Source organism: Quercus lobata, chromosome 3, assembly GCF_001633185.2.
Source record: "Quercus lobata isolate SW786 chromosome 3, ValleyOak3.0 Primary Assembly, whole genome shotgun sequence".
Classification (NCBI taxonomy): Eukaryota; Viridiplantae; Streptophyta; class Magnoliopsida; order Fagales; family Fagaceae; genus Quercus; species Quercus lobata.
The window spans coordinates 29,897,752-29,921,257 of NC_044906.1; the positions used below are offsets into that span (position 1 = coordinate 29,897,752).

The window sequence follows — 23,506 nt, forward strand, 5'->3', positions numbered from 1 at the left end:
GATAGCATAAAGTGAAAAGAACAATTTTGACCCCAAAACGATTAAGCAGCAGCGAGTTAATCAATTAACTTAGTTATGTGATTCCAATTATATTAATTTAATGAACAAAACCAGCAAGGCACCAAAACTGTAAAACAGATAAGCTAAACAATAATCAAGAAACAGTGATACGGAGACAAAGTAAACAGTTGAAAATGTTTTCAAAGAAAAAACCACTACGAGGGTAACAAACCCCAATGAAACAATCCATTATATCAAGAGAAGTTTTACCATCTAAATTAAAAGCTTTAATCCTAGACTCTACCATGTAGATAAACTTACTGCAAAAACCCTCTACAACTCTAAAACCTTTCTTTTATACACGAACACCTTCACAGATGATGTATTCAAGTCCATGACCAAAACCTCTGACTTCTAGAGGTTTAATAACACGCTAGGTGCTATGATTTCAAGCTTGATAAGCTCTAAGGCAACAAACACCATGTTAAAAAAACTTTCGCTTAATTTTTCACTCTGGAACTCACTGCCTTGCACGAGACTATTAGGCTTAGATTTTCTTTCCAAGGTTCACGATAAATAGCCTCACCAGCCTCTTGGAAGTTGTGCATAACAATATAAACGGTATACTTACGCAAATAGGGTACAAAATTTCAAGTACAACCAATTTCTGGAAATTAAAACACATCAACCTGATCCTCAATTGATCGAGTCAATGTCGAAGGGCAGTCAAACATCTTTCGATCAATCAAGTCAAATCAAATCCTGAGATTTTGTTCAATCAAATGATAGTCAAAATCTACACAAACTGCTGCTCTTAAGCTGCTGCTCCTTGTACAAATGATCTTGAACTCGTTTGGAGATGGCCATCATAGAAGACAGTCTCTCTCCTTTTTTTTTTTTTTTTTTGTGCCATTAATTAATAAATGATCATTAAACTACTAGGTGATTCCTTTTTCTTATACACATATCATAGATTAGCAAACACACAGAAATTGACTGAATCAAATTTAAAAATAACCAGAGTGAAAGCCAAAATTGCTATGACACTGACCAGCACATTACCATACAAATGAAGTATTGAAAGAACCATCCACTAACTTGGGAGGAAAGACATGAATGATAACTTACAACTTAACATAATTAAAATAAGGAAAATAATCAAATACACTTAATGTTCTGAACTACGTCAACCTGGGATTATATAATCACCTCCATGAGACATCTTGGTATGATGTAAAGGAATTTTCCTTTTAACTCTCCCCAATGTTTGTCAGTTCAATGCACACAAAGATCTGAATATTTTCAACTCCAGCACAACAAAAATTCATTCCACACAGCCAAGCCCAGAATGTCCATCTGATAAGGTCGAGTGTCTGCATAGTCCATTTAAGAAATAATCCTGAGTAAAACAGTTTCTTTGATGGATGGCCAGTTTAAGAAGAATTCGGAGCTTCCTTGTTAGAACCTGTAGTTAACAAGAACAAATACATTTAGGGTTAACTTCTATTTAAGTAATTGGAAAAACAGGGAAAAATAAGAGTAATAATAAAGGCATAACTTGTTATGAGGGCCACACAACTCCAGAATTTGCACTCCACTTTTAACTTTCTGAGTCCACCTTTAAGTGCAAAGAAAGCAATAGCTACATGGGAGAGCGCATAGTGAGGACATTATTACTATATTACCCTTATTATTACCTATTTACTTAAGGTGAGCAATATTACACACATGCCATACTAGCATCTCAGTAATGAAAAAACCTTATGCAAGTTGTCACGTGTACAGAGTAAAGCACCACCATTAGAATAACAGTTACTTAACAATTTGTATAGGCCAGAAAAATCAGCACCATTAGCAATATTTTTAGCGTCAGTTCTTAAATCAGCAATATTTGTATTCCACCAACGAATCTACACTACAGAACTCAAGATTACAGTGAGAGAGAGAACTGAGGAAAATGAGACCAGTCAAGTCATCCAACATGATAAAGTCTTACCACTGGTTGTGGAGAACCAACTATGTGTCGGTACCCAAATTACTTTCCATGCTACGAGGGCATGAAATAAGCAGTACATAATATTTCATATATATAGTGGATTACATATTTCCATCACCAGGATTCTAAACCCTACCAGCAAGAAACCATGACATATACAATAGCCAACTTGAATAATCACACGCATGCATTTATGCATGTTTACATGTATATCTGCACGCCAGAAATTTTAATTTAAAATTCACCTGACTTAACACTAATGTTAAAATTATCTCATGTGCACACCTCTTTAAATATATATAAAGGAATCGTCATAGAAACTGACATAGCCTACCTAATTAAACTCAGAAAGGAGCCTCAAGTGATTCATCCCAAACTTCTGCACTTCCATTAGAGGCATCTTCAACATCTTCCTCCATTGAAAGCCTGATGTATTCTCTATGTGCAAAGCGATCCCACTCTGTCAATGTTGGATTTTCTCGTTCCTGTTCACATCACAACATCTTTCTATCACAACAAATGACAAGCAATACAGAATCACACTTTTATCCTAATGTATCATCAAGCAATGATTAAAAACTAGAAACATTTCAAGTACCTGACGAATGAGAAATGGATCACGAGTTTCAAAGGCCATAAATTTATTAAGGTTGAAAAGGATATTGAATACGCTTCCCGAAAGTCTACAACCTTTCAGGTCATGCAGTGTGATATAGCTCTCATTCTGCAGTGATGAGAATTTCATGTCAGGCACAGTAAAATAATCTCTAGTTAATGATGCCTTTGTAGATATATTCAAGGAACATTGGCTACTAATGGCAAACTGAGTCCACTATAAGCTATCATATCCCAAAAACAAACAAAAAGAGAAAAAGAGAAAGATATGATTGTACATCAGTGGAAATCGACAGAAACAGCTAGTAGTGGCTGAAACAAACCAGTGTTTAAAGCAGTACATTCCAAGTGGTTACATGCACCATATAACTGGCCGGTACAAGTACAGTATTGTATTTATAATTTGCTCTCTACTGCGATGTGAAGCAGTTCGAGAAGAACCCATGGTAATGGCAACCTCATTTGCCCCTTAATTCATTTAGCTGGGGGCAATCCAACAGTGGTGGGCAGGGGTAGATTTGTGTTTGGGAAAGAAATAGAATGGGTCTCATGATGAGGAAGATAAGGGGTACATGTAGGTTTGTGTTTGGGAGGACAAAAACTGTTCGAGCTTTTATTTTATTTTATTTTTTTCTTAACACGACTTAGTCAGATCAGCCTTAAAATCATGTCTTCAAGACACGGTTTCAAGCTCAAGAATCAAGTCTTCAAGACATGATTTCAAAAGAAATCTGCACTATTTTTACAAAAATTGTAATTGCATTAATTTCCCAAAAGCCCCAGGCCCAAATAAAGGGACAGGAGAGAGAGTTCTGGGACATTGTGGAGCATCACATGTACTCTATAAGAAGGATGTTAGAAATCAGGGCATTGGTTTGCAATAAAATATTAATGGTTATTAGAAGTTGTTTCTCTTAGAAAATGTTCCCACACAAACCCTAACATTCAAGAAAGGGAAACAAAACCATCAGTAAAAGAAGAAAAGAGGAAAAAGTGAACCTCAGGTCCAATCATGTCAATTATTTGGCACAATATATCCTCAAAGAGCACAGGCTCTTGGGCCATGCATTCCATTCGATGCAACTGCTCCTCATAGAAGAATTGCAGCTCATTCCGTGTCAGAATCCCATTTCCATCCAGGTCTATGCATTTGAACCTGTAAAAGACAATTTAATGTCACAAATACATCGCAGCAGATAGCATAATAAACTCTGTAAAGATATCAAAAAATTTCAGAGTGGTCATCCATGAAAGAAAATGTTTTGAAGGTTCAAAAAGAAATCAAAAGATCTCTTTCTCTACCTATCCCCTCCAAAAAGATATATATTGTATAGGTGATTCTGAGCAAACATGAAGAAAATGTATATCTTTAAGACAATGTAAAGACAGGTTTTATTGCATAAAAAATTAGTTCTGAAGCAACTTCTATTAGAAGCAAATTTAAAAAGAAAATTGACTTAAATATGGCACCAAAAAGCAATAATTTCCAAACTGCTTTTGGCAAGTACAATGCAAATTCAGGATAACATGAGAACCAGGAATTAAAATTTTTTATCAATAAGTGAGATAATTTTATTCAAAAAAGGAGAGAGTTCAAATACACAATGTGTCATCTTAGCTACTCCCAATACAAACAAAGATTCAAAAAGTCTAGAAACTCTATAAAAGAGGAAGAAGGGATGCCACTCAGGTTGCTCTAACATTCAAGCACTATAGCTGCCTCTCCCATTCTTTGGAAGATGGGTAATAATCATAGCTTACAGAACTCATATTTCTGCATTTTAAAACTGAAGTCTGATAAAGGTTCTTTTTTATAATAAAAAAAAAATGCTAAGATTTTAGGCTAAATAACACAAAAATCTCCACTAGAACTCTACAACATATATTTTAACAGAAAAGTTCAAACAAAATTGCATTAGATAACATTCGCATAGTCTGGGTAAGCAGTGACTAATGTGCTGTTCACAGTATCGTAATTAATTTTCCATCCCATCTTGCACACTCAATTTGTCTTTTTCCATTCTCTAAGAAGAAAAGACCAAATGCTTACAAAATTGAACTTCAAACTGATAGTATGAACTTTCGTCATAGCTCTTTATAACCTTTTTCATACATAAGTTAAATTTAGCCCTTGGGAAATCAAACTTTGTACTGATATACTTGATTCAAGGACTTTCTTAACATTGCAAGAATTCAACCAAACTTTCCTTTCGCTGCCAATCATGCAAATCAGCATTATATGCTCCACATAGATGTCCCATTTCATATTTGCTTCCTTACTCATGATTACACTTGCCTAGATATAAAATTTGAGCATGCAAACTAGTGACTGGTGCAAATAAGAAGTGCAAACCTACCAATACTCGAGACTAGGTTCAGATGATTTATCCTCCTCTGACAGTATGAAGTACACAAAATCTTCATACCCCATCTTCCCCTCAACCTTACTAGTGAACTTCCTTGAAACCTGAGAAGGTATTAAAAGAAATAAGCAAAAGAGACTAGTCAGAGCTTCAACAAAATGAGATAATTGAAAAAAATAAACAAAGAGAATAAGAGAGAAACCGGAAGCATTCAATGGAAGAAAACTTTTCTTCCCATAAACAGCAGGTAAAGTGATGTAAAGCAAGAACACCAATTGACACAAACCTGAGAAAATATTCTATCAACAATCCGGTAGGTAAGCGCATGGTTACCATATCTGATAAGGTTCTCTTTGTCGATCAAAAAATCATGATCCGTATCCAGCTCCCAAAACTTGCAGTATATAACATAAAAATGTTCATACGAGAAGTACCTGTAAAGGATGAGATAAGAAAGAAAAAAAAGGGCAAAAAAGGTTTAAAAATTTATCTAATATTGTGCACTAAATGATTCCAAAAATATATTCTTAATTTTGTGAAATGTAATTTATGATTAAGGGAAAAACTTAGGGACAGTACTTAGATACTATTCCTTAAGTTTCCCTCCTAAAATTCTGCCATGTAGCCTTTTTCTCATGAGATAAAAATGTATTTTTTAGTTAAGTGGTTACGTGGCAAAATCATAAGAGGAGAACCTAAGGAACAACACCTAAAGTATTGTACATAAGTTTGGTCCTATGATTAATATTTGTATTTATCCATAAGTTATTTGATGACAAACTAAGACAGGCCTTCAATTGGTATACCTCAAAACTTTATTGATGTCTTCTTCCTCATCTGCGTGTTGCATTGCATCAATTAAGTTTCCACGTTTCAGCTCCCTGAGTGTAAGTTGACCATTCCCCGATCTATTTATGTAGTAAAATATTCTGTATATTACAGTTTCAGCTGGCCCATTGCAATAATATTTTAAGTTAAAAAGTTGCATCAAGTAAGAAACAATCACATCTTTAATAGCACTAGAGCAAATAGAACTCAAATTTAGACACCAAAATAATTTAGGAACCGAGTTTAGCAGCATGAGCTTGCTATTGGGACATTAAACTTAAGGTGGAATAAATACATTTTCTTATCAAAAATAATTTAGGCACAGGACTTCAAGTGGACTAGTCTAACAGTCAGCCTCATGCAAAGATTCTATCTCAGCCTATGTAACTGTTTTTTTTTCTATCAGCATCATACTTTCTTTTATAAGTAAGAATAACTTTATAAAAAAGAGACTACTTCATGAACAAGAACTCCTAAAAAATTACATCACGAAAGAATTACATATACAATGATAATGACTCCTCGTATAAAAGACAATAGAATGGCTAGTTGTGAAGCCCCAAGTGCAAGACCACTCATATAAAGAAGCGGTGAAAGATGCTAACAATTGCATCCTTGTACTTTCCATATCTTCAAAAGCTCGCAAATTTCATTCCCTCCATACAGTCCACATCAGACATAATGGAACTATATTCCATATATCCAACAAATGCTTTCCAAACCAATTATTCCAACCGAATATAGATCTATGACCTCTTCCAATAAACCCACTAAATCCCAAATGACCTAAAAACAACGCTCCATAACTCCAAAGTAATCGTGCAGTGTATCAATAGATGATACACCACCTTCCCACTACACCGACACAAACACCACCAACTCACAATCATATACCCTCTTGATAAGGTTTTCACAAGTAAGAATCTTCCCCCATGCCATTGTCCAAACATAAAAGGATACCCTCCATGGAGCCTTAACACCCCAAATGCCTTTCCAAGGAAAAAGGACAGCACTTGATCCCCTTAATATGAACAAACACTAAACTCTCACTCCTCTTTAACCTCCATTTCACTTGGTCACCACCCTTTTTACAGGGGTATGAGAATCTAAAAGATGAAGGAATGAATCCACTAACTCTAATGCCTAGTCATTAGTCCCAGTTGAATCTTATGTCCTAACTTCTTTGTCCCCCACACCCCTCCCCATCTCACCAATGAGGATTCCACTTAAGAATCTCTATCAGTGGAGCTAGCATACAAAACAAGAAAAGCCACCCTTAAAGACAGATCTCCACACCCACCATCATGCCAAAATCATAGCCAATATCAGAGTTAATGTGTTGCACAAATCAATCTCATCCCATCCTAATAAACTACAGCCATGAGTGACTCTAATAGGGTTTCATAAACCAATCCCCCCCCCCCCCCAAAAAAAAAAAAGGTCAAAGAAATTTAGGACACAAACCCATAACACATCAAAAGGAATTGATTGTATGGAAATAACAAATATTAGCTACTTATAAACCAACAGCTTAACTATAAATCAAGCAAAAACCAAAAGGTTTTCTACGGTAACATTTTATAAAAAGCTAAAGCAATTTGGATAAAATATGAAAGCCAAAATATAGGTTACAATTGGATTTAAGAATTTAAAATCAAGTGATTTAAATAAACAATTACTAGTATAAATTTCTTTATAAGTATTTTGAAAAAAAAAAAATAATGGATTTGAGCTTATGGGTTTTACCCCAACAAAATCACTTGCATTATGAATTTGAATTAACATCATCACTTAATCATTTCAAACCCACATATTAATAAGTCTTAAATCCATCCATGCATGTCATATATAGAAATAATCAGTACTTTTCATTATTCAAGCCACTTCCGCTAAAAACTGAAAACCAATTCCTCCTTAAAAATTCCCATCCAAATGAACCAATATGAAGCTAATATCCCCATAAAATAGCAAGCCATAATTCCTTGGGAATTCTTACAAGCTATAGGTGATACTGTCAGAATATTGGTTAACATTTTGTAATAGCTGCCAAGTTGTATAATTGGCCTAGTAGTTAGATGGGAATTGTATTGGACATGCTGATATTGTATTAAGCACATGGCTTGGAAGCTGTTGGTAGTTAGTTACCTATACCTATGCTAACTGGCAAAGGGGATCAAAGTTAGCTACAACAGAGTTAGTTACCGTAGTTAGTCTTAGTTGAGCTTGAGGGTATAAGTCTGATTGTAACAGTAAGAGAAGGCATTGAAAATAAAAATTCCAAACGCTAAATTTGTTCTCTTATTCATCTCTAATCTCTTCCATCTTTCTTAGGAGACCCGGTTGTCTTGAAATCAACCAGAAACACCATTATCTGTTGTAATTACACAATATCTTAATCAAATCTTAACAGATTCTCACATTCAACAATTGATCTTCTCAAAAGCTACCATTCTAGGTAGAAATGGCAGTATCGGCCTAGCCACAAGAAACTCCTTGCACCATAACACAGGCAAAAAAAAAAAGGCTAGAATGATTGCTGATCATAGAGCAACAACTAGATTGACTTCATTTCTCATTCTCTCTCCCTGTGGTAAGTAAATTTCATCAGTCCCTGATCAGGAGTTCAATATACTGAGGTTTATGGCATTACAGCAATCTGCAAGATTCTATGACCTTTCCTTCATTGTTGGTGGGCAGCAAAGGAATTTCCTACAGGCCCCTTCAAAATGTGCATGAAAGAGATATTGATGAGGTGGGCTCTGCTAGTGCCTCCATCAGTATTGTTCATCCCAGTTGATGACACTGTGGATGCTCTGATTAAATGCATATGTTGCACCATCTCCCAAAAGTATCCATTTCATTGTTTTATTTAAAGAAAATCATTAAAAAAATTGCTGCCATGTCCAAGACTCCAAGTTATAACTGGCCACGTTCAATATGTATCAAACACTTATGTGGTTAGCCTTTCAAAGTGTCTGCCTCCTAGATTGGTCATCAAAAGAAGTCTAATTTTAATTTTTTGAGAGTTCGAGGGGTTGATGCAAAGAGTAGTCTTCATTTTTTAACAATCTAATACTTTTGAAAAAGTTACTACTTCTAATATGAAGATTAAATAAACATTAAAAAAATAAAAATAAAACCTCAGAGAGAAGACACACTGAACTAACAGTCTAACACCATCTATGAAATGTAAACATAGAATACAAATTGAAGACTTAGATAATTTGAGTGCCATCAATCTATACACAATTGGACCAGCTAATAATAAAAAAATATCTGAACCTGAAGGCCAACACACGCGCGCATATATATAATAAAACTTTATTGAGATGGAGGAGAAACTGCAATGGCCGACATATTATAATGCGAGGATGATACCTTTTTAGATAAAACTAAAAAAACGTCTACGACAGCATCGAACTCAAGAAACATCTAAAGGTGACTAATAGGTTGAGAACGAACCATATCTTTCCTGAAACTCTGGTGTGCTCTGTAAGAACTCCAACCCTGGATGAGTTGCTAAAAGTTCACGAAGAACAGGTTTGAAGTCATCCTGTTGTCAAGTTGGAAATTCTTAAACAATGGAGAAATAGGGATTATGGTAATAAGCCACAAAACATCAATAAAAAATCTGATAATTATTTAATACCAAAAATAATAAAGTAGTTAATGAATGCAACTGTATACAATGTTGCAAATGTATCTCACATTTTGAATTAAAAAAAAGAAGAAAAAAGAAGAAGAAAAAAAAGGAGAATAAATAGAGATATACAACAAAACAAATTACCTGAGTAAGGAATTTGATATCCGGTTGCTTCAAGATGGTATACATTTGGGTTGCTATATCCATTGTCAACTTATTTCCAATGACCCAGTACTGAACAAATGCATCCCTACAACCAAAAAAAAAAAAACGTTGCATAGTGCTCATAATCTATTGTTCCATAACTAGCAATGAGGCACAACAAAAGCTAGTGCTCAATGATACTAGAAACAGAAGGCACTTTGAAAATTTTTAAATAAAATGAATATAAACAAAAAACGCGTATTAAGCCTAAGATTGTGGTTGTAAGCCCTACTCCAGTCAAGTAGCCTTTCTCATCTGAGGAAATGATTGTAAATTATTGCTGTTGTGGTTGTTGTCTTCTTATTATTACTTTTAACCATATCATGAATTAAGATTGAAAGTGGGTAATATTATAATTAATCAAGTTATCATTCATAAAACTATAACTTGGTGTCCTTCACAGCAATTTAGTGTCCTTTTGTGTACAAGCTTTTGCTTTTAGCATTTAGCTTCATTTAGCCTTTTCTGTGCTTAAGTCAAGCTTTTTAAAACCTAACTTTTTTCTCACTTTTTCAAAGTACAAGCATACTCTAGCCCACTTTCAGCAAAAGAAAATCAACAAAAACCCAAACAAGCTTGTTTCAAACACACACTTAGCTGTGAACTAAATAAGGGCTTTCACATTCTAGGTTCTTTTTCTAAGTCATAACTGATGATGGAAATTAGACCAATTCATGGGTACGGATTCAAATTATACACATGGCACCACAAAAGATGCCATTACCATTGGGTTATCACTTGAACCCCTAGGATTATTCCAAGTTCTAACTTACAATAGGAAACCCTAATTGTTATTGACTTGGGAAATTCCAATTATTGAATTACAAAAATTATACTTTGAGAAGTTAAATAAAAATAATAATGAACCTAATTAACTACTAATACCTAAAATAAAAATACAATTGACTTCCAAAAAGAAATAAAGCAAAATTGAAATAAAATTTTCTTTGTGCTTCCTGCATCAATGGCAATTTCTGGCACACTCCTCAACTTGCACAGTCACTTGCACTAGTTGAATACACAGCAGCTAGGGGACTTCCAAGATGAGAAGACCGCTGCATGTCTCCATGACCAAAAGTTAGTAACATATACGGCTTTGCTGTGATAGTCAGGTTGATATAAATATCACTCCTTCAAAAAACATATATCATCCAAACATCCAATAGAAGTGATGCCTCTAGGGGTTAAGTGTCTCACATCTCTTATTTGCACCATTCTCTTTTTGAGATGCCTCTAGGGAGCAGCTTCTGTATATCAGAATGGTATTGATTTGCCTTGAAGTGGTCCCAGTAGGCCAGGTAGATAATATGGCTGAATTGACGGATATTTTATGTTGTAGAATTGGCTCTTTGCCAATGCCTTCGGGGGCATCTTTCAAGGCTATTATTGTATGGAATCCTATAATGGAGAAGATTAAATGCTTTCGAGCTTACATGTGTATTACCCCTTGTTCTTTACTATTCCAAAATCAATGGATGAAAAGATTAGAAAGGATTTAGGCAGTTTCTTGTGGGGTGCTTCAGAGGAGGTATTCAAATACCCATTGGTGGTGTGGGATAAGGTATGTTTTCCTATTGACGTTGGTGGCTTAGGGATTAGGAAGATTGGGAATTTCAATCAAGCATTGTTGGGTAAATGGTTATGGCGTTTTGGGCATGAAGTTAATCATATGTGGAGCCGAGTTATGGCCTAGAAATATGGGGACAAATGGGATGGATGGATTACAAAACCAGGTAGAGGATCACATGGATGTAGCCTATGGAGCAGTATTAGAGAAGGATGGGACACTTTTTTTTCCAGCATGTGGCTTTTGAGGTAGGTGATGGTGCTCATGTAAGGTCCTAGTATGATCAATGGTGTAGTCATCTTCATCTAAAAGATTTGTACCCTGGCTTGTTTGCCTACACAATTGATAGGGAAGCCTCAGTCTTTTGATCTATTGGATTCTCAATTGGATGGGGAGGTTACCAGCTGGAATGTATGCTTTCAAATGGATTTTCATGATTGGGAGGTGGAGATGGTGAATTCCTTCTTAAACCATATTCACTCCTAGGCATAGGTGCCTACCAGGGGGGTGATAAGATGAAATGGTGTCTAGTAGGGAGTGGAAGTTTGATATTTGTTCTTTCTATAAAGCTATCCGCAATGCTAATGGCATTAATTTCCCCTGGAAGAGCAAGGGTATATGGCAAGTCAAGGCCCCCCAAGAGGGCAGCTGTCTTTCTGTGGACTGCAGCTTGAGGTAAATTCTTACTATTGAAAACCTTGCCAAGAAAGGCTTATCTTTAGTAAATCGGTGATGCTTGTATCAGTGCAGTGGGGAAATGGTGAACCATCTATTGCTTCATTATGATGTTCCTTATGCTTTGTGGAATGAAGTACCTGTTTGGGGTTCAGTGGGTAATACCTCTAACAGTATCATCCCTTTTGTTTGAGTAGAGGAATTAGTTTAGGAAGCACTCTTTGGAAATTTGGAATGTAGCACCTTCATGTTTGATGTGGTTAGCGTGGAAAGAAAGCAATTCCTGCACGCTTAAGGATACTGAGAGCTCCCTAGATCAATTGAGATCCTTACTGATTCAAACCTTGTTTGAGTGGTTTTGGGCTTAAGGATTTTCACATTGTAATTCCAATTTTGAGTTTCACAAATCTCTTAGCTTTTCCAATTGATTCTTTGCAATTTCTGTAGAGACTTTATGTACATCATTGTGGACATGAAGAAATTCTCTTTTTTAATAAAACTTTATTACTTGTCAAAAAAAACCTGTAAAATGCCCCCACATTCACATTTCAAAGCCAATTTTCTCTTCTTGGGAACTTCATAATCTACATTGGATTCCTCCAAAGCCTCAAGTAATTCACCCATATTTCTGTACAGTGTCTAACACCTCAAGATTTCTGCTACAATACCAATCTGATACAGGATTCACCAAAACTTGGACTAAAATGAGAGACGAATGGCTTGGCTTGCTGTTGAATAGCTTATGCATGAATGGTTAAAACAGAAAGGCTTTGAGAAAATATTTTGAGTTTGATGGGGATGTCTAAGCAGTTCTTTTTATGTTCTGGAAGCAGAACAGAATTGAACTTTTAAAAAGCAGGAAAAGAACAAGAGAAAATGAAAGGAGAAAAAAGGAGGGGAGCAGGAAGAGAATGAAAGAAAAACCATGCAATCACACTAGAAAAATCAATGCAATTGCATGCAATCGTATTACCATGCAATTCAGGGTAATTCGAACTCTCAATTTCCTTGGAAGGGTGTTTGGAAACCTAAGATTCCTAAGCGAGTGGCCTTCTTCCTGTGGACAGCTGCTCACGATCGGATTCTCACGTTGGATAATCTCAAGCTTAGGGGTCGCATTTTGACAAATTGGTGTTGTATGTGTTGTTGTGATGGGGAGTCAGTTGACCATCTCCTCCTTCACTGTCCTGTTACTCATACCTTATGGACCTTCATGCTTCAGGCTTATGGTATTCATTGGGTTATGCCAGGATCGGTGGCGGGATTGTTGTCTTGTTGGCATCAGTGGCTCAGGAAGCACAACTCGAATATTTGGAATTTGATTCCAAGGTGCATAATGTGGACTGCCTGGTTGGAACGGAATCGTCGCTCCTTTGAGAACAAGGAGAAGACGTTGGATGAGTTGAAGGTTTTAAGCCATCGTAGTCTTTTTAAGTGGTCTCGTTGTTGGGGTTTTACTGAGTCTTCGTCTCTTCCAGAGTTTTTGTCTTCCCTTAGTTTTTCTATTTGATTTCCCTCTTCTTTGTTTGGCTGTTTGTTTCTTCTGTTTCTTATTGTTCATCATCATGAACATCTTGTATTATTCATCTTTTATTTATTAATAATAGTTCTTATATTACCTATCAAAAAAAAGAAAAATCAATGCAATTGCAACTACAAAGGCAACTGACCAATAAGGAAAAGCTTTAAAGCTAAAATTTCTCAAAGTCAAATGTGTCACAGCCCCAAAAAGCAACTTAGATCTCTTCTGTAAACTAAAAGCCCAAACAACCACAAGCTATATTTCCTAAATCAAATCCGGTCAAAATCCTGACCTAAATGGCAGAAACTTCTTTTTTTTTTTTTTGGGGGGGGGGGGGGGGGGGGGGGGTGGGTGGGTGGAATTAATATAATAAAATCCTAAAAGTTCAATCTTACAGAACTCTAAATAGATAGTGTTACAGGAATTCGAAACAGCAACTCACTATGGTAATTAGCTACACAGCAACCATAAACACTTGACGTTCAGCCAAAGAGGGTTCAGGTTGATCATACATACAGAAGATATGTTATGATAATTGTCTAACCAGATAATTAGACTCCATTCACAAGTACTCCAATGAACACAAATTGTGGTGTCAGACATGTTGATGTATAGCCATCTAATGCCTTGTTTTTTTAATAAGTAAATGATATTCTGAAAAAACTACCACATGAACAATACAAAGCACACGATAGCCTAAAGACTTGTATCCAAAGAATTACAACTAAAGGATATCAAATAGCATACTCAGTGACAGTTCCACTGTCGCTGAGACCCAGGACAGTTGACCATTCACAAAGTAATCCTAGAAGTGAAGCCTAAACTACACTTCCAAAACTTCAACAGCTTCAATGGTATGGGAATTCCACTCCCCCACTAGCCACATTAGACATGAAGGAGCTAAATTCCACACAGTGGACAAGCGTTTTACCAAATTAATCCCTCCAAACAACCAATAAATCAGATACTCTATGCAGCAGCACCAAATTAACTTCAAAGAGATGAAATATATAGGCCCCCAATGCATAGGCATAATAAAAAATGAAAGAGAAATGATACGTCCACAACATTTTTACAATAAATCTTAAGTGGCAGGTTGTTATTGGTTGTTATTGTTGGGTAAAAAAAAGAAATCTCAGTGGTAAGTTCAAATTTGAACCAATAACAACTAACCACCTATGATTTGTTGTCAAAATGTTATGAAAATGTTGTGGACGTAGCACTTCTCAAAATGAAATGACAAATTATCCATTGAATACCCACTACACCTACACAAACAGCACCAGTCTACTATTGTGATTCCTCTCTTTCTAAGATTATCATTAGTCACTTATCAAAAAAAAAAGATTATTATTAGTCAAAATCTCCCCCCATGCTGCTGTGATGCTGTCCACACAAAGAAAAGCTACCCTGCTTTGGGGATTTGCCACACCAACTTCCTCTCCATAAGAAAGAGATCTCCGTTAGTGTTTGCAGTACACCATAGTAAGACCATACATCAAACACCCCTGTACCTCACAAACTTTATCTCATTCTGTCAAGACCCACCTGCCTTGGCATATTTGAATACAGAAATTCAAGCATGGAAGCAACCAAGTCCAACTCCCAGTCATTAAACTATTTTATGAACCAGACATCCCAAAGCTTCTCCCTCCCTCGGTATTGCATTCCAAGTATGAAGATATGAAAGTGTCTTGGTCAACTACCAAAGAGTAAAATAGCTTTTGTTTCCCTGTACATCCACTCCCCGTGTACCAAGGTAGCTGTTTTTTATAAAACTTTGGATTATTTTTTAAATAAAGTTTACTTACCCATCAAAAAAACTACCAAAGAGTAAAAGGTCAGATACAGCTACCAAAATTGCACATGTTCTCCATTCCCCACCTCAAAACAGACGTGGCTATCAAATCCACCCTCCACTTGTTAACAAGAGAGCCTCAATATTCTTCATTTATCCTGATCTAAAGGTTAATTAACTATAGAAAAATTCTACTCAAATCTGCAAGAAGTTCAGTTTAGCATAACCTTAAACTTACGAAGGGGTAGAAAGATATCTACGCACCCCCAAAACTAAAGTTCTTATTAATGGTTGTAAGCTTCTAAGAAGTGACAGCATTTCTCTAATTAAATGCACCTAACCCAACAGAAGATGCTCAAAACCAGTGTTTGGGGAAGAGACAAGAAGTTTAATCATTGTCCAGATAAGTGGACAAAAGAGCATTCCCTAAAAGTAGGGGGAAGCAAGATCTCTGAGAGCTTCCAGTGGCAGAAAGAAAACCTTCAGACATTTGAGTTTTCATTGTAAAATACTGAAAGAATATTCTTTTCAATTTTAAAGAGAAGCAAACATAAGGTTATCCAAAATACTTAATAAAAAAAATTTATCATTACAATATAATAAAGAGCAGGGGAGATAAAACATAGTTAAACCCTGCTATTACTTTCTCCAACAATGACCAGAAGTGTATACCTTGTCACCAAACCAGTGCCATTAACGTCAATCTTTCTAAAAAGGGCCGTGGAGAAGAATGATGGTAGCTTGCAGACTTCCTTAGTTACTAATTTAAATTCTGACATTACAAAGAAAAAATTAGTAAATCAGTTCCAGAATTATTACCTAAACTAATAGCTTATGTATATCTCACCATGCATCTGGAGTCCATCCAAGTGCCCATGGAAAAACCGATTAATTCTCATTAAGCATTGCTCTTTTAATTCATTTGGTGGTGGACGACCATTTTGAAAGTAAAACTGCAAACATTGCTAGTAACTATGTTAGAAACTATCATCAACATACCCGAAATATCAGTTTAGCAGACAACACACAGACAGAAACAGCTAACTAGAGGATGGAAATAGCAAGTACTGCAGCCAGCTTATTTTGAACTGAGAAGATCAGAGTTTCATCAAACCTGAGGTATCAATTCTTTAACCGGCTCACTAACCACTTTCAGGGGTGAACTTAAAATAGAAGGTCCAGGCCTCTGTTTCATTATCCGAGGGGAACCAGATGAACTCCTCGGTGAAAGTGGAGGAGCACTGCCTGCAGGAAACATAGAAGGCAAAGAATTGCTTGTGGAAGCACGTGGACTAGAAGAATTTCCAGGGACGTTCAAGGGACCACCCGCCTTTGCTTCATTGAGCAATAATGTTACCTAAAACAAGAGAAGCATGAAAAATTAGATTACACCCCATACATTGGCTTTGAAAGGAAGTTCATGTTAGCTTTTTTTTTTTTTGATAAGTAAGAAGAAAATATTATTAATAAAAGAAAAGCAAGAGAAACACAAAGAGTTCACGGTAGTGAACAATGGAAAAAAGAAACAACAAGACAAAAACAGCCCCTAATCTATTCTAATAGAAGAAATAAAATCCGTAAGAGAAGAACAATCCGAGAAACCCCAACAACGAGACCAATCAAAGAGGGTCCTCTGGCAAAACTCTAATAACTGAACCACAGTTTTCCCCTCATCCTCAAAAGCCCGCCGATTCTGTTTAGACCAAATAGTCCACATTAAACAGCCTGGGACCAAATCCCAAATATCAGAACTATGCTTCCCAAGCCAATGAAACCAATAGAATAATAAGTCCTCGACTGAACCTGGCATGACCCAAACGATCTCAAACACCCGAAGCATATTCATCCACAAAGAATGAGCTATCAGACAAAAAAGTAATAAGTGATCCACAAATTTTATGTTAGCTAATTAGGAAAGCAAGAAATAATGGATAAAAGTACAGGCAAATTAAATTTACTAGGCCACCACATCATGCAAATCACCACCACCACCAAGCTACTACTAGCACCAGCAATAGAGTTACTAGCCACTTGCCCAACCAACCTCATATCACATAGAACAACTTAGGGAATTTGTCTATGTGGTGCTTGTCGTTGATTAAGGTTTAGGAGGGTTTGGGGACCTAGCATTTAGAATTGTAAAGAAAGGGTTAAAGCTCAAAATTAGCTAGAGTGATGAGTTTTTTTACACTATTTGATAGAAAACACACATGGGGCTTCATGATTTTGATCAATAAGAGGAAGGGCTTGACTGGAGTTGTAAGGAAGAAGGAAAAAAACAAAAATTATATGTTCATGGATTGTTAGAACAATACTATGAACAATACCACAAGAGAGAGAAAAGAGAGAAGAGAATATGAGAAAAATAACCAGAAGGCTAACATGCCTGAATACTAAAACACTAAATATTTTTATAAATCAAATCCATATATTCTTCAAGTACATTGAGAGTGTGTTTGTGTGTGTGTATATAAATAAATAAATATATATATATATACACACGAGGACTCTTTCTTGTACAAGTAGTATTAGGACCAATGTCTTAAAAACTAGACTGTTTAAGAACTAAAAAAAGAGAGATTCAAGGTTTTAAGGTCAGACCAGGGTTCAACCAAAGGTTAACTGTAATGATGTCATAAATAATTAAAGAATATGCAAATCCTACATCGAAAATTTGAGAGGGGAAGGCTTTAAAAATAAATGTTGCAAGCCTCGTATTGAAAGAATGAGGGAAGATACTATGATTCCACCTCAATTAATAAAAGAGAGGTTTTAATAAGAAGTGCTACACATCCCACTTTGGAAAAATAAAGAAAGATGTTATACTTCTTCCTCTATAAATAACACACTCCTTCAAGTATTTCAAGTATTGAATGCATGGGCTAACTTTTATTAGGCTTTGAATTTTCAAGTTAAATGAATAGCTATGGAGATACATGGAGGAACAAGACCATTTATGGAGAAAAACTGTAGATTATAATATGGAGCTTTTCTGGGTGGATGGTGTAGAGATGTTGCTAGAGGACTGGACTATATATGGGATGAGTCTTTGGAAGCATATAAGAAATGTATGAACCTCTGATCTTTCCATGACGGGGAGCTGGATTCTATGGTTCAGTTTTTAGAACTATTATATGCAGCCTGCATCTAAGAAACATGGACACTCGTCACACTCCTGCATGCAAGTTCTCTGTGTTGGGAGGAAAAAAAATATTTTATTTAAAAAAATTCCTCTGATTCTACATATGTTTTTAAAGATTTTTAAAGTTGTTAATTTGTTATTATTTTGAAAACATAAAAATATGCCTAATATATATATGTGTGTGTGTGTGCGCGCGCGCGCACGTGCGAGGGTTGAACAACCCCAGCAAGAGAGCAGTGGTGAAGAATGTGGGCAGGTTTTCTGTTTCTTGTTTACTGAAGAATGTGGAGGATGGCTTCCAGTGGGTTTTGAAAACATTTGATAAACAACAGAGGGCTACATGGACAAGATACAGTTGTGGTGGAATGGGTACAATTTCACTAGCATCCCTAGTTTTGTGTTAGCAAGGAAACTGAAAGCTCTCATGGAGGGTATGAGGAAGTGGAACAAGAGAAAATTTGGGGATGTGGGGTTGACAAAAGAGGAGCTTTTGATTGAGTTGCAATTGTTGGTTGGGAAGGAAGGTGGTGATGGGTTGTCCCAGGATGAACAAATTACAAGGGAGGAGTTGACAACTGCAGGCCTTGAAGCAGCTAAACAATGATAAAACTCTAGGTTTGGATGGTTTTACAATGGAATTTCGTAACACCGCTAGAGGGTCCTCGCATGTGAGGTTATGGCCCTTTTTAAATAATTTCATGATTATTGTAAGTTTGAAAAATCTCTTCCCTAAAAAGGTTAATACTTAGAATAATAGGGATTTTCAACCTGTTAACCTGGCAGGAAGTATTTACAAATTGGTAGTTAAAATGTTGGCTAACAAAATGAAAGTAGTATTGGAGAAACTAGTGCCCAAAACACGTGATGCAATTGTGAGAGAATAGTAGATTTTGGAATCAGTTATTATGCTAGTGAATGTCTTAAGAGTCAAATCAAGAGCATGATACCAGGATTGATATATACGTTAAGACTTTGTAAGGGTTTATGATCATGTGAGCTAAGAAGCATTATTATATTTGCATGGAAGAATAGGGTTTGGTGCTAAACGGAGGGGACAGATCCAATCAGATATTACATTTTTTTTTATAAGTAATAAACTTTATTGATATCAAAAAAAGGACATCCTAGTACACAAGAAGTGTACAGGGGTCAACAATCAAGAATAAAAATTACAAGAATCAATAAAAACAAGAAGAGAAGAGAATGATTGGTTTCGCAAAACAGACAACCAATCCAATAAAGTTCTAAAGAAAAAAAGCTTGAGGTCAGGTATGGATCTCTCAATATCATCAAAACATCTACTATTTCTTTCCTTCCAAAGACACAACATTTAGCAATGGCAAATGATTCTCCATATATTCCCATATTGATGACGAGCAAACCGGCCTAGCCAGCAAGCTAGAAGCCCGACAATTGATTGTGGCATAACCCAACTTACTCCAAATAAACCAAAAACCACAGACCACAAATCCATAGCAACCAGACAATGAAGAAAAAGATGGTCAACTGATTCCCCATTACACTTGCACATATAACACCAATCCAATATCCAAATCTTCCTTTTTCTCAAATTGTCAATTGTCAAGAATTTTCCCAAAGCAGCAGTCCAAACAAAGAAAGCTACTAAAGCAGGAATCTTCTGCTGCCAAATGCTTTTCCATGGAAAACAAAAATCAAGAGATCCCACTAGAAGACTATAATAATCTTTAACCATAAACCCCTTACTTCTATTTGGTTTCCAACACATCTTATCCTCCCCAACCCCCCTTACTGATGAGCCATATATTGTAACCATGAAGCTCCACATAGCATCCAATTCCTGAACATGAAAACCCCTACAGAAGCTTACATCCCAAAAAAGGACCCCATTAGTTAACTTCATAAGCTCAGCCACCCTTGCCTCTTTATTTCTGCAAAATCTAAACAATTCTGGATAATTGACAGCAAGAGGTGTCTCCCCACACCAATAGTCAGGCCAAAATTTTACCCTTGACCGATCGCCAAGATCATACAGAATGTAATGAGATAAGTAAGGCCATCCCCAACTAATATTTTTTCATAAACCAACACCATAAGGACCAGAAACAGAATTGGAACACCAACCACCCCATCTATAACAATATTTCACTTCTATCACTTGCCTCCACAGGGCATCCTTTTCAAGCCCAAATCTCCAAAGCCACTTCTCAAGCAAAGCTTTATTAAAAAGTCTCACTTTCCTTATCCCCAAGCCACCTGAAGATACAGGAGTACAAACAACAGCCCATTTAACCAGGTGAAATTTACGTTCATCCCCTACCCCCCCCCCCCCCCCCAAAAAAAAGAAATTCCGCTGAATTTTTGCAATTCGATTAGCCACAGCAGTAGGGATAGGAAATAAAGATAAAAAAATAAGTAGGTAAATTTGATAGAGTGCTTTTAATTAAGGTAACTCTACCTCCCTTGAATAAATACAAACGTTTCCATCCCACTAATCTCCTTTCCATCTTCTCTAGAATTGGGTCCCATATTGTCTTATCCTCGAAATTCCCTACTGGTGAATGGCTCTCCCATGGGTTTTTTAACAGCTCAAGCACCTAAGGAAAGGTAATCCTCTTTCTCCCTTGTTATTTATTCTGATGATGGAGGTGAGTAGGATAGTGTAGGATAGAGGCGAAGGGTTACATTTCTGAGTTTTGTGTTGGCAATGATTCTGTGGTTGAGTTAAAGATCTCTCCTCTGCTATTTATTGATAATACGAATTTATTCTGTGACACAGAGAGGGAGCAACTTACTTATATAACAATAGTACCAACTTGCTTTGAACAGTAACCAAATTTAAAGTAATCTGAGTAAGTGTAAAGCAATCCAGGTAGGAATGTACTTAAGGGTATAAATGAGGTGTCTAATTTGTTATGTTAGGAGTTGCCAATGAATTATTTCGGTAAGCCTTTAAGTTCCTTTTTCAAGGTGAAAGCAATGCGAAATTCCATTTTAAAGAAGATAAATTGACGATTGTGGGATGGAAAAAATTATATCTTTCCAAAAGGGGGATAAATGGCGCTAATTAAGAGTGTGTTGTTGAGTCTTCATACTTACTACCTATCTTTGTTTACCATTTCGTCCCACACGTCAAATAGATTAGAAAAATTGCAGAGAAATTTTCTCTAACATGGGTCAAGGGATGCAGTTGAAGTTTCATCTTGTGGATTGGAACACATTGTGATTCCCAAATGCATGCGGAGGCTTACAATTGCACAAATTGGGCAATTTTTATAGAGCTTTATTAGGAAAGTGGCTGTCACAGTTTGGGGAGGAAGAGTCAGCCTTAAGAAAGCAGATTTTGCAGTAAATTAAAGCATGGGGTGGAGGGGATGGCTGGATAACAAAGCCAGTGCATAGCACACATGCTTGTAGTTTATGGAAGGCTACTCGAGCAGGTGGACTACTTTGTTAGTAATATATGCTTTGATGTGGGAATTGGAGATAAGGCGCATTTTTAGCATGATAACACGCCTTCAAAGTTGGTCCCTCTCAACTCCAAATCTCCAATAATCATTATGAAACCCCAATCCACCTCCTCCAATGAAAAGATGCCCCTTCCCCCCCCCCCCCCAAAAACTTAAATTCCACTCAATGAACTTGGACACCACCTAATTCAACGACAAAAGGTCTCTTTTTAAGTTTTTCAAACTATTTAGCAATGTAAATGGCCATAGTAAAGGCAACATAAAGCATGTGGGAAGACTGGATAATATATTCTTTTACAAGAGTGAGCCTCAAATAAATAGAGTGTCTTCTAGCTTACAAGTCTCTTCTCCACCTTTCAATAACAGCATTTCACACTGTTTGTGCCTTAAGAAGAACCCAATAGCGACCACAAATTTTTTTTATTGGTAATTTACACATGCATCCTAGTCTTGAACCCATAAACTCACCCTCCACCTAGAACTTATAAGGGGAGAAGGTGCTACATCACTAAAAATTCACTTTGATTCAAATTTAACCTTAAATTTGACTCCACCTCAAGATAAGGAACTCCACATCAGAGGTAACCAAGTTGTTCAAGATTTTCCGAACATAAAATAGTATCATCAACAAAAAAAAAAAGTAAGATGGGAGATTTTCATAATTCCTCTGCTTCTGTCCCCAAACTTAAATACAACTATGAAACCACCCTCCAAGGCTTTAAGTAAAATCTTGCTTAGAATCTCCATGCCATTAAAAATATCCAAAACCCATAATCTGCTCCCCAACTTACAAACACCCATCTACTTTTCCTACTCCACCGAAAATGAAAGACGGGAATTTGAGAAACTAGACGGCTAAAAGTCCCATGATCTTTCTTAGTTACACTTACATATCACAATTCTGAAAACTAACAACCGAGTTCCCCATGAATCCAGATCCTCCCCTGTGCCTAAATGATCAACCAGTCCCTCCTCAGGCCATAAAATTCTCAATTCCAGCAAGTAAATCTCAATCAAATACCAATCTCATTAGTACCAGAAGTTAAAAACACATAATTACGCGCACAAATAAATACATACATTACTTCTCAATTTATATCCATACCCACATTTCTTTCTTTTCTTTTTGTTGATAAGCAACAGATATCGAATACCATACTCGTAAATTCTCAAATTAATAAAAAATGAACATAACCAAGGCTCAAATTCTCGAAAGCAAATTATACCTGACGAATAGAATCAGGAAGCGAAAGCCATTGCTCGAAGAGCTTCTCGGTAAAGACCGGATTGGATTTGAGTGCCAAAGGAGAAACCTCGGAGAGCTGCAAGAGGTCGGCGTCGAACGACGCCGCATCGATCACGATCTCCATGCTCGTCGTCATTCAATCTTTTCTCTCTCTCTCATCCAACAATTACCGAATCAGGGGAAACCCTACGGAGAATCCGCGATAGGCAGAAGAGGGAATTGAAATTGGAGATTCAAATGCGGTTTGGGAAGAAACCCTAGATCGCAGTGGGAATTGGAGGATCGGTGATTGGAGAGAGAGACAATGAGGGAAAGTTTTTCTTTTTTTCTTTTTTTTCTTTGTCAGAGAGTTAGAGAGAGATGGGATTGGACGAAGTGATATATGAAAGTGAGAGAGAGGAAAATGAGAAAAATTAGAAAGATTTTGTTTAAATGAAAACCTGAATTTGTGAGAAATT

At 36.4% G+C, this 23,506-nt stretch overlaps 1 protein-coding gene across 2 annotated transcripts; it reads right to left on the bottom strand.

Annotated features, from left to right (window-relative positions):
• Window positions 1-992: 992 nt before the first annotated feature.
• Window positions 993-23,506, bottom strand: LOC115981311 (serine/threonine protein phosphatase 2A regulatory subunit B''beta-like). Of its 2 annotated transcripts, XR_004089354.1 has the most exons (14): window positions 23,029-23,506; window positions 16,326-16,568; window positions 16,059-16,164; window positions 15,884-15,983; window positions 9,590-9,695; window positions 9,265-9,355; window positions 5,781-5,922; window positions 5,261-5,408; window positions 4,969-5,078; window positions 3,611-3,767; window positions 2,595-2,720; window positions 2,331-2,481; window positions 1,559-1,642; window positions 993-1,465 (listed from the first exon to the last, which is right to left on the bottom strand). XR_004089354.1 is itself a non-coding variant. In XM_031103464.1 (13 exons), exons 1-12 carry the CDS (start codon window positions 23,182-23,184, stop codon window positions 2,341-2,343), a joined length of 1,626 nt encoding a protein of 541 aa, XP_030959324.1. In that variant the 5' UTR covers window positions 23,185-23,506; the 3' UTR covers window positions 993-1,465; window positions 2,331-2,340. The 2 variants fall into 2 exon arrangements, 1 of the variants encoding a protein (XP_030959324.1); XM_031103464.1 differs by lacking the exon at window positions 1,559-1,642.

Bases quoted from the DNA above. Each gene is read 5' to 3' on its own strand.
- LOC115981311 (XM_031103464.1), bottom strand. From the start codon at position 23,184: ATGACGACGAGCATGGAGATCGTGATCGATGCGGCGTCGTTCGACGCC. The intron at 15,984-16,058 runs GTGAGATATACA...TTGTAATGTCAG, and splicing joins GGATGGACTCCAGATGCATG to AATTTAAATTAGTAACTAAG. The intron at 2,482-2,594 runs GTACTTGAAATG...TGATGTGAACAG, and splicing joins ATCCATTTCTCATTCGTCAG to GAACGAGAAAATCCAACATT.